At 45.3% G+C, this 12052-nt stretch overlaps 1 protein-coding gene across 1 annotated transcript; it reads right to left on the bottom strand.

The window, feature by feature from the left end:
- Positions 1–2657: 2657 nt before the first annotated feature.
- LOC123481386 (cyclin-dependent kinase 10-like) lies at positions 2658–3412 on the bottom strand. Its single transcript, XM_045205149.1, has 4 exons — positions 3362–3412; positions 3091–3230; positions 2847–2899; positions 2658–2752 (listed from the first exon to the last, which is right to left on the bottom strand). The coding sequence occupies exons 1-4, from the start codon at positions 3410–3412 to the stop codon at positions 2658–2660; spliced, it is 339 nt and encodes a 112-aa protein (XP_045061084.1).
- Positions 3413–12052: the final 8640 nt, after the last annotated feature.

Here is a 12052-nt window from a genome sequence, read left to right as displayed (position 1 = left end):
ACTAAGTGTGTGCCCTCAGGCCCCTACTCCACTACCACATATCTACAACACAAAATCCATGTGTGCGTGTGTGTATAGTGCGTATGTTATCATGTGTGTGTATGCATGTGTCTGTGCATATGTTTGTGTTGCTTCCCAGTCCCCGCTGTTCCATAAGGTGTATTTTTATCTGTTTTTTTAATCTGATTCTACTGCTTGCATCAGTTACCTGATGTGGAATAGAGTTCCATGTAGTCATGGCTCTATGTATTACTGTGCGCCTCCCATAGTCTGTTCTGGACTTGGGGACTGTGAAGAGACCTCTGGTGGCATGTCTTGTGGGGTATGCATGGGTGTCTGAGCTGTGTGCTAGTTGTTTAAACAGACAGCTCGGTGCATTCAACATGTCAATACCTCTCACAAATACAAGTAGTGATGAAGTCAATCTCTCCTCCACTTTGAGACAGGAGAGATTGACATGCATATTATTAATGTTTGCTGTCTGTGTACATCCAAGGGCCAGCCGTGCTGCCCTGTTCTGAGCCAATTGACCACACGACTGAATAATAGTCCAGGTGTGACAAAACCAGAGCCTGTAGGACCTGCCTTGTTGATAGTGCTGTTAAGAAGGTAGAGCAGCGCTTTATTATGGACAGACTTCTCCCCATCTTAGCTACTGTTGTATCAATATGTTTTGACCATGACAGTTTGAGTTTGCTCTAATTTTGTTATTCTCCTCAATGCAACCCTTACCCAAGTACTTAGCTTTAGGAAAGTGTAAATTGTGCTGTCAAGCAGTTTAGTCGTCTCAACTTGCTCAATTTCCACATGATTTATTACAAGATTTAGTTGAGGTTTAGGGTTTAGTGAATGATTTGTCCCAAATACAATGCTTTTAGTTTTTGAAATATTTAGGACTAACTTATTCCTTGCCACCCGTTCTGAAACTAACTGCAGCTCTTTGTTAATAGTTGCAGTCATTTCAGTTGCTGTAGTAGCTGACGTGTATAGTGTTGAGTTATCCGCATACATAGACACACTGGCTTTACTCAAGATTACCCCGTCCATTTGGATAATTACTGCTATGTACATGCATTCTATGACAATTAACATGTTTTTACAACCAGGCACATATTCTATGTGTAGTAGTAGTAAACATGACCATACAGTGCATTCGGAAAGTATTCAGACCCCTTGACTTTTTCCACATTTTGTTATGTTACAGCTTTATTCTAAAATTGATTAAATTGTTTTTCCCCCCTCATCAATCTACACACAATACCCCATAATGACAAAGCAAAAACAGTAAAAAAAAAAATCACATTTACATAAGTATTCAGACCCTTAACTCAGTACTTTGTTGAAGCACCTTTGGCAGCGATTACAGCCTCAAGTCTTCTTCGGTATGATGCTACAAGCATGACACACCTGTATTTGGGGAGTTTATCCCATTCTTCTCTGCAGATCCTGTCAAGCTCTGTCAGTTTGGATGGGGAGCGTCACTGCACAGCTATTTTCAGGTCTCTCCAGAGATGTTAGATCGGGTTCAAGTCCGGGCTCTGGCTGGGCCACTCAAGGACATTCAGAGATTTGGAAGGTGAACCTTCACCCCAGTCTGAGGTCCTGAGCGCTCTGGAGCAGGTTTTCATCAAGGATCCCTCTGTACTTTGCTCCATTCATCTTTCCCTCGATCCTGACTAGTCTCCCAGTCCCCGCCGCTGATAAACATCCCCACAGCATGATGCTGCCACCACCATGCTTCACCGTACAGCTGGTGCCAGGTTTCCTCCAACGTGACACTTGGCATTCAGGCCAAAGAGTTCAATCTTGGTTTCATCAGACCAGAGAATCTTGTTTCTCATGGTCAGAGTCCTTTAGGTGCCTTTTGGCAAACTCCAAGCGGGCTGTCATGTGCCTTTTACTGAGGAGTGGCTTCCGTCTGGCCACTCTACCATAAAGGCCTGATTGGTGGAGTGCTGCAGAGATGGTTGTACTTCTGGAAGGTTCTCCCATCTCCACAGAGGAACTCTGGAGCTCTGTCAGAGTGACCATCGGGTTCTTGGTCACCTTCTCCCCCGATTGCTCAGTTTGGCCGGGCGGCCAGCTCTAGGAAGAGTCTTGGTGGTTCCAATCTTCTTCCATTTAAGAATGATGGAAGCCACTGTGTTCTTGGGGACCTTCAATGCTGCAGACATTTTTTGGTACCCTTCCCCAGATCTGTGCCTCGACACAATCCTGTCTCTGAGCTCTACGGACAATTCCTTCGACCTCATGGCTTGGTTTTTGCTCTGACATGCACTGTCAACTGTGGGACCTTATATAAACAGGTGTGTCCTTTCCAAATCATGTCCAATCAATTGAATGTACCACAGGTGGACTCCAATCAAGTTGTAGAAACATCTCAAGGATGATCAATGGAAACAGGATGCACCTGAGCTCAATTCCGGGTCTGAATACTTATGTAAATACATTTTTTGCCAAAACTTCTAAAAACCTCTTTTCACTTTGTCATTATGGGGTATTGTGTGTAGATTGATGAAGACATTTTTTTATTTAATCAATTTTAGAATAAGGCTGTAACATAACAAAATGTGGAAAACGGGAAAGAGTCTGAATTCTTTAAGAATGTCACTCTCACAATTAACTCCATGACATTGCTATGAAGGATGTTGATGAAGTTACACTTTAACGCGTTTTGATTGGCTCTCTATAGCAGGGACTGCCCTTTTATTTAGGTTATGAGGGAATGTTGGCATCAGATCAGGCTCACAAGCTAAAAAGAGAAAAAGAGAGACTTTAATCACTCATTTAATTACAAAAACACTGTTCTAAGCCCTTCTGTGATATAACTCTGAGCCCACACTTACGTAAAGGTTTCTCCTTTAAGTAGGAACTCTCCAAGCAGTCCTTAGCTGTGGCCCTGACAGAGACAACAAGAAACACTTGTGAGCCTTGCAGGAATGAAAGGAAGTATAAATGTCTTCATTTAAGGTTTCTGTGTATACCATATTGAAGGAGAGTGTAAATATGTGAATGACAGAATGTGTAGAACTGTGTGTGGGTGTCTTCATGAAGGTATAATGCTTTGCAGGTTTGTTATTTGGTTGTTACCTGTGTAGGGGATTGTACATGAAGAGTAGGTTGAGTAAACACAGCCCTGCATCAGACAACCAGGTGAACTCATTCTTCAGATTGTTGTATGGTTTTTTCCTCAAACTATACTGTCCAACTAGGGGAAGACAAGTGAAGCCCTACTATCATTTATTGTTGTATAGTGTAAAGTTAATCAACCTTTAGCAAATCCACACATTAAACGGGTAAAATATAGTGTGTAAAATCTTAAAATAGGGAGCTCAATGATTCTCTAGGAGAGAGACATTACCGTCCAGATGTTCTCATTAGGGGTACCCAGCAGTTGCACTATGAGATCCATTCTTACTTACAAGCCCTTAACCAACAATGCAGTTCAATAAATAGAGTTAAGAAAATATTTGCTAAATAAAATAAAGTAAAAAATAAAATAAAAAGTAACACAATAAGATTACTGTAGAAAAGGCCCATGGAGTTGGTGGAATCGCCCTTTAATTCATGGCCACTTGCGCAGCTGGGCCAGTGCGCTTTAATTAGGTCAGTTGGAAATATCCGACAGATCTCAAATAATTAAAAGGAGGAAATCGCCACCGCCCGACCTCCCTGCTTTCTCTTCCTCAACTCCGTCTAATCCAGACATTCTGTGCGTCCACGAATCAACGTAAATCCACCGAATCTGTTATCTTTCATCTGAACTATCTGTTGAGATGAGGATATTGCTTCTGTATAACACTCACCGGGTAGGAGTGCTCTGCAAGATTCAGGCCATCTGCCGTGAAGGTGTGCGTTTCACCTTCAGGACAGAGGGACGTGGCCTACAACATCACCAATGCCTTCACGGCAGATGGCCTGAATCTCGCAGAGCACTCCTGCCCGTTGAGTGTTCTACAGAAGCAATATCCTCATCTCAGAGGACTGCCTCTTCCCAACATGGCCAGGGTTGCGCCACTCATCCTGATCGGGTCAGACCACCCACACCTCGTCACCCCAACCGAGCTTATACGAGCTGGACCAGAAGGAGGGCCCATTGCTGTCCATACATCCTTGGGTTGGGCTGTGTAGGGTCCAGCCCATCTACTTCTCTCCATCCAAGCTGTACAGTCACAGCAAGTCCTCTTTACCGGAAGCTGTCCAGCTCCATCTCCCTGTCCAGTCACTGACCTCCTTCGGAATGTGGAGGTGCTCTGGAAGATGGGCAACTTCTCCAACCGGAAGCTATAGGAGGTCACCCGCTCGAAACATGACACCTATGCATTAGACCTCCTGGAGAAGCACACCACCACCACTGAAATGGATGGCGTTCAGAGGTACACAACCCCACTGCTACGGGTGCTCAACCATCCTCCTCTGGTAACCACAACACGGGCTGTACTCCCACTACTCCGCAGAATGGAGCGGCGACTGGTGAAGAGTCCTGACTTGCTGAAGTTCATAACCAAGAGATTCATAACCTTGTGAAGTGGAGACATCAAAGCCGTTTCATCAGATTCGTCTGCTGCCTTCCGACACCACACTGCTCCGGTTCATATGGCGAGATACGGAACGAGACGCAGAGCCCACAATCTATGAATGGCAAGTACTCCCATTTGGCACCACATGCAGTCCTTGCTGTGCCATATACGCTCTGCAGAGACACGCCTGGGAGCACCCAGACAGTGACCCAGAAGTCTGGGATTCAGTGGAGAATGCCTTCGGTGTGGATAACAGCTTACAAAGCGTCCCATCCACTACTGAAGCGAAAGCACTCCTCTACAAAGTCCGGAATCTCCTGTCCAAAGGGGGATTCGAGGTCAGACAGTGGGCGAGCAACACAGCAGAGGTTATCCAGCACCTCCCGCCACAAGCCAGGTCAAGTAGCAGTGAACTATGTCTGTTGCAGCCTGGCTCTAACCCACAAGAGCCCACGCTAGGACTGAGATGGAGCTGCATACCGGATACCTTGGGGTACAAGCACAGCTCAGCCCTGAGCACCGAAACCCCCACTCTGCGCACCATCTATTGGACCCTGGCCAGTCAATATGATCCCCTCGGGTATATCCTGCCATACACAACCCGGACCAAAGTCTTAGTCCAGGACCTGTGGCAGACCAAGAGGGACTGGGATGAACCAATCCACCCAGCTGACCTAGTAGAACGATGGATCTGTTGGGAAACAGAGTTGTCGGAGCTCTCCAAAGTCCAGATGCAGAGGTGTTATGTGCCACTCTGTGCTGACCAACTGGGATCAAGCCGGGAACTTCATGTGTTCTGTGACGCTTCAGAGCGGGCTTATGGAGCAGTTTCCTATCTCAGAGTGGAGGATGAGGCAGGCCACACCCATGTCTCCTTTGTCATGGCCAGGTCCAGGGTCACACCCAAGAAGCAGTTGTCAATGCCTAGGCTGTAACTCAGCACTGCCCTTTCCGGAGCCCAGTTGGCCTCCACCTTGCGAGCCGAGCTGACCTTGTCAATCCAAAGGGTCATCTACTGGAGTGATAGGACCACTGTACTGACCTGGCTCAAGTCGGAGTCCTGCAGGTATAAGGTGTTCGTCGCATTGCGCAAGTCCAAGACCTAACGGAAGTCAATGACTGGAGGTATGTTGACAGCGTCAACAATCCTGCTGATGACATCACTCGTGGTAAAACTCTTAAGGAACTGGCTCAACCCCATCGCTGGAGCTTGGGACCACCATTCTTGTCCCAACCAGAGAACGAGTGGCCGACAGCCCCCGGGCCTGCGGCCCCTCCGCAACCAACTGAAGCTCATGAGTTAAGGAAGTCCGCCCAATACTACAACATCTCTACGGAGCCGACAACAGCTCTCCCTGACCCAGCACAATCCCAAACACTGCAGGTTCTGATCACCGCCACCAACCAGACCTCAGATGGGGTGGCTTCCATACCCACCTCCCTCACTGCAGAGACACTCCTCCTACAGCATGCACAGGCAGTCTGCTTCCCTGAGGAGCTAAAAGCTCTGAAAGCCGGTAAGGAAGTGGCTAAGGACAGCCGTCTTCTCTCTCTCGCCCCAGAGTACGACCAAATACTCTGAGTGATCAGAGTCGGAAGCAGAAGCAGAAGTATTGGATCCCGATGCTATCCATCCAATTATCCTTGACTCCAGACACCCTTTCACCAGCCTCCTCATCAAGAGTTATGATGAGAGGCTTCTCCACCCAGGGCCAGAAAGAGTCTATGGGAGATGAGGTGGAAGTACTGGATACTTGGAGGGCGAGGAGCAATTCGCAAGCACGAATACGCCTGCATGGAATGTCAGAGATGGCGGGCCAGAGCAACTTTGCCCAAAATGGTGGATTTGCCCCCTGCTCGCTTGCGCCTCCTTAACCCCCCTTCTGGTCAACAGGAGTAGATTGCTTTGGGCCCTTTACAATCAAGCTAGGTCCACGAGTGGAAAAGCGCTGGGGCATTCTGTTCAAGTGCTTGACAACTAGATGTGTCCACCTGGACCTACTGGAGAGTTTGGATACTGAAGCCTTCCTCATGGCCCTACGGCGGTTTATCTCCCGACGGGGGAAACCCTACAAGATCCTGGCTGACAGGGATACAAACTTCAAGGCAGGAGAAGCCAGGTTGGAGGAAGCTTTCCAAGCAATGGAACCAACCCTCCAGAATCAACTGATGGACCAACAAATCTCCTTCAAATATCACAACTCCAGGAGCTCCTCATTTTGGAGAAACATGGGAGCGAGAGATCAAATCTGTGAAGACGGCCTCACGAGTCATCCTGTGGGACCAAGCTGTCACTGAAACTGTCTTGCGGACCATCCTGATAAGAGGTGGAAGGGATACTGAACTCCTAACCCTTGGGATATCTCTCTGCAGACATCGTTGACCCAGATCCGGTCACACCGAATCTGCTCTTGATGGGGCGCCGAGACGCCATGTATGCTGATACCAACCTCATCGGGATTACCTACCAAACCAATAGCACAGAGGGAAATGGCGGAGAGAAACGGCCAGCCTGGACACTGGCCAAGTAGTAATGATAGTGGACCTTCAACTGCCTCGAGCCTCCTGGCCAGTGGGCCATATCACCAAGACCATGCCTTGGACCGACGGTCGTGTTAGATCAGTGGAGATCCAGGTAAAGAACCGAACATATATCCGGCCAGTTGCCCGACTAATTCCTCTCCCTGGGATGACAGAGGACGTGGAGCGATGAGCATTTTAAGGAGTGTGGAATTTAACAAATTTCCGGGGTGGCTGTAGAAATGGCCCATGGAGTTGGTGGAATCGCCCTTTAATTCATGGCCACTTGCGCAGCTGGGCCAGAGCGCTTTAATTAGGTCAGGTGGAAATGTCCAAAAGGTCTCAACTCATTAAAATGAGGAAATCGCCACCGCCCAACCTCGCTGCTTTCTCTTCCGGATATCCGTCTAATCCAGACATTCTGTGCGTCCACGAATCAGTTATCTTTCATCTGAACTATGTGTTGCGATCGGGAGAGCGGGCCATCAGTTATTGTTTAAAGTTATTACCGCGGAGCGCAGCTTGGAACGCACGCTTCAAACATATTGTGTTATGTCAATGGACAATGATCACGGCCCTACAGATCATCACAGGCCAATTATGCCATTGATATATGGTTAAAATGTAACGAAATGGCATGTACATATAAAGACAAACCTGGAAGGATTAAATATGAAACGTAATTATTATTTGCTAAATTGATAAATCCTGATATCAAACTGATTGAGATTATAGGTAGAATAATTGATTACTGATCGATGTATTTGCATTATCATGGTTATGAGCCTAAATGACTCAATCTGTAAGGACAGACGCTGGGAGACGAGAAGCAAGTACAGGGAGTGAACATTTAATAAAAAAAACAGACATGAACAAAACACCGACAGCTTCTGGACAACGGAAACGAAACAACATTAATGCAGACACGGGGATCAAACTGAGGAACAGACAGATATAGGGGAGGTATCAAAGCAGTGATGAAGTTCAGGTGAGTCCAATGAAGCGCTGATGCGCGTAACGATGGTGACAGGTGTGAGTAATGTAAATAGTCCGGCTGGCCATTTTATTAATTGTTCAGCAGTCTTATGGCTTGGGGGTAGAAGCTGTTAAGGAGCATTTTGGACCTAAACTTGGCGCTTCTGTACTGCTTGCCATGCGGTAGCAGAGAGAACAGTCTATGACTTGGATGACTGGAGTCTTTGACAATTTTTTGGGCCTTCCTCTGACATAATCTGACCAGGTGAAGGCTATGATCCCTTATTGATGTCACTTGTTAAATCCACTTCAATCAGTGTAGATGAAGGGGAGGAGAGGTTAAAGAATGATTTTTAAGCCTCCAGACAATTGAGACATGGATTGTATATGTGTGCCATTCAGAGGGTGAATGGGCAAGACAAAATATTTAAGTGCCCTTGTACGGGGTATGGTAGTAGGTGCCAGGCACACCGGTTCGTGTCAAGAACTGTAATGCTGCTGGGTTTTTCACACTCAACAGTTTCCCATGTGTATCAAGAATGGTCCACCACCCAAAGGACATCAAGCCAACTTGACACAACTGCGGCAAGCATTGGAGTCAGCATCGGCCAGCATCCCTGTGGATCATTTTCGACACCTTGTAGAGTCCAAATTGAGGCTGGTTGCAACTCAATATGATGAAGGTGTTCCTAATGTTTGGTATACTCAGTGTTTTTGCACAAGACTCGATACTTTTCACTGTCGTATGTGTGCCTCTGAGAAAGGTGTCAGCATGTTTTCTAGCAGACTGGCCAGGTCCAGCTCACAGAAACGCATCACTAGGAAGAGACTGAGCAGAGACACAAACAGATCAATTACTGATAAAAAGCTGAATGAATACAGTCAACCAAGATGGGAGAGTTAAATACTGAATACACCCACACTAAAATACTATGTAACAACAATGTTGAGTTACTATAGTAATGCCTAACTCTCCAGGTGACTGCCCACCACCACCTCCTTCAGCTCTACTATGTTGGGGTGTCTGAGCTTAAGCAGCAGGGTGAGACTACTGATGGGGATCCCAGTTTAGAACAACAACCCCAAATCAAACAAAGCAAAACAACAGCATTAGCCTACATAACAAAGGCCCTAATTAAAGAAGCTATTAAGAAGCTATTAATATGATAGAAATGTCACAACTATTGTATACTTTGGCAAAAGCAATTGAAGCAAGGCAAGTGGCTGAGACCCAAGCTGTCAGCCTACCATCCTTATCTTTGTCCATCCAAACCTTCAGTGCTACAATCTCATCAGACCTGGTGTCTTGGGCTCTGTCTGTGAACAGGACACAGTGTTTCAACATAGGCTTACAGGCACATACACAGACAAGTTGTACAGTACATCAAGCGTTGTTACCGGTAATTAAATGTCTAGGGGCCTATGTGTAGGCTTAATCTGTGTTGCTTTTGAAAGTAGAATAAATTACTCCATCAAATCATCTCTTTCTAAGAATAGACAGTCCAGTGATAATAGATCAAGGATAACTTACACATAATTCCATATGTTCCCTCACCGATTCGGTTCAGTTTCTAAAATTCTTTCACACTCCTACAGTTCCGAAGCTGACAAATGAAGAGGAAATACATGCTTTTTTTCAAGAATTGATAATAGAGATGGACAATTCCACAGTAAATTGTTAAATGTAGTCCTTGTGCATAGAGTTTAAATCAATGGTTTTTGTTTGGTAAGTGAAAAATCTGAGTCTCAGTGTAATTCCTTTACCATGGAATTGCCCAGACCCATTTTGCAATTATTACTAATGCCACCTGCAACTTGGGAATTTCACTTTAAAATGTATGCCAAACATAACACAATGCTTGCCAAGTTAAACAAACCATACAGCTCTATGCACAAGGATTACTTTTAACAATTTCCACTGACATTTTTACAAAAACATTTACCAGTACTTAAAGAACAGTGCAGTTGCAAAGTTTGGTAACAGAATGACGGTTTGTTATTCCAACAATTGTTTACAGACAGATTATTTCACTTATACAGTGGGGGAAAAAAGTATTTCGTCAGCCACCAATTGTGCAAGTTCTCCCACTTAAAAAGATGAGAGAGGCCTGTAATTTTCATCATAGGTACACGTCAACTATGACAGACAAAATTAGACAAAAAAATCCAAAAAATCACATTGTAGGATTTTTTATGAATTTATTTGCAAATTATGGTGGAAAATAAGTATTTGGTCAATAACAAAAGTTTCTCAATACTTTGTTATATACCCTTTGTTGGCAATGACACAGGTCAAACGTTTTCTATAAGTCTTCACAAGGTTTTTACACACTGTTGCTGGTATTTTGGCCCATTCCTCCATGCAGATCTCCTCTAGAGCAGTGATGTTTTGGGGCTGTCGCTGGGCAACACGGACTTTCAACTCCCTCCAAAGATTTTCTATGGGGTTGAGATCTGGAGACTGGCTAGGCCACTCCAGGACCTTGAAATGCTTCTTACGAAGCCACTCCTTCGTTGCCCGGGCGGTGTGTTTGGGATCATTGTCATGCTGAAAGACCCAGCCACGTTTCATCTTCAATGCCCTTGCTGATGGAAGGAAGTTTTCACTCAAAATCTCACGATAAATGGCCCCATTCATTCTTTCCTTTACACGGATCAGTCGTCCTGGTCCCTTTGCAGAAAAACAGCCCCAAAGCATGATGTTTCCACACCCATGCTTCACAGTAGGTATGGTGTTCTTGGGATGCAACTCAGCATTCTTTGTCCTCCAAACACGACGAGTTGAGTTTTTACCAAAAAGTTATATTTTGGTTTCATCTGACCATATGACAGTCTCCCAATCCTCTTCTGGATCATCCAAATGCACTCTAGCAAACTTCAGACGGGCCTGGACATGTACTGGCTTAAGCAGGGGGACACATCTTGCACTGCAGGATTTGAGTCCCTGGCGGCGTAGTGTGTTACTGATGGTAGGCTTTGTTACTTTGGTCCCAGCTCTCTGCAGGTAATTCACTAGGTCCCCCCGTATGGTTCTGGGATTTTTGCTCACCGTTCTTGTGATCATTTTGACCCCACGGGGTGAGATCTTGCGTGGAGCCCCAGATCGAGGGAGATTATCAGTGGTCTTGTATGTCTTCCATTTCCTAATAATTGCTCCCACAGTTGATTTCTTCAAACCAAGCTGCTTACCTATTGCAGATTCAGTCTTCCCAGCCTGGTGCAGGTCTACAATTTTGTTTCTGGTGTCCTTTGACAGCTCTTTGGTCTTGGCCATAGTGGAGTTTGGAGTGTGACTGTTTGAGGTTGTGGACAGGTGTCTTTTATACTGATAACAAGTTCAAACAGGTGCCATTAATACAGGTAACGAGTGGAGGACAGAGGAGCCTCTTAAAGAAGAAGTTACAGGTCTGTGAGAGCCAGAAATCTTGCTTGTTTGTAGGTGACCAAATACTTATTTTCCACCATAATTTGCAAATAAATTCATAAAAAATCCTACAATGTGATTTTCTGGAAAAAAAATTCTCAATTTGTCTGTCATAGTTGACGTGTACCTATGATGAAAATTACAGGCCTCTCTCATCTTTTTAAGTGGGAGAACTTGCACAATTGGTGGCTGACTAAATACTTTTTTCCCCCACTGTAATTCACTGTATCACAATTCCAGTGAGTCAGATGTTTACATACACTAAGTTGACTGTGCCTTTAAACAGCTTGCAAAATTCCAGAAAATGATGTCATGGCTTTAGAAGCTTCTGATAGGCTAATTGACATCATTTGAGTCATCATTGGAGGTGTACCTGTGGATGTATTTCAAGGCCTACCCTCAAGCTTGACATCATGGGAAAATCAAAATAAATCAGTCAAGACCTCAGAAAAAAAATTGTAGACCTCCACAAGTTTGGTTCATCCCTGGGAGCAATTTCCAAATGCCTGAAGGTACCACGTTCATCTGTACAAACAATAGTACGCAAGTATAAACACCACGGGACCACGCAGCCGTCATACCACTCAGGAAGGAGACACGTTATGTCTCCTAG

The sequence above is a fragment of the Coregonus clupeaformis genome, chromosome 19 (genome assembly GCF_020615455.1).
Source record: "Coregonus clupeaformis isolate EN_2021a chromosome 19, ASM2061545v1, whole genome shotgun sequence".
Classification (NCBI taxonomy): Eukaryota; Metazoa; Chordata; class Actinopteri; order Salmoniformes; family Salmonidae; genus Coregonus; species Coregonus clupeaformis.
The sequence above is the reverse complement of the archived record's forward strand: the minus strand, read 5'-3'. Positions and strand labels throughout refer to the sequence as shown.

Excerpts from the sequence above, each read along its gene's own strand:
- LOC123481386 (XM_045205149.1), bottom strand. The coding sequence starts at position 3,412 with ATGGATCTCATAGTGCAACTGCTGGGTACCCCTAATGAGAACATCTGG. Across the intron at positions 2,900-3,090 it reads ATGTACAATCCCCTACACAG|GGCCACAGCTAAGGACTGCT; the intron begins GTAACAACCAAA and ends TGTCTCTGTCAG. Across the intron at positions 2,753-2,846 it reads CTTAAAGGAGAAACCTTTAC|CTTGTGAGCCTGATCTGATG; the intron begins GTAAGTGTGGGC and ends TTCTCTTTTTAG.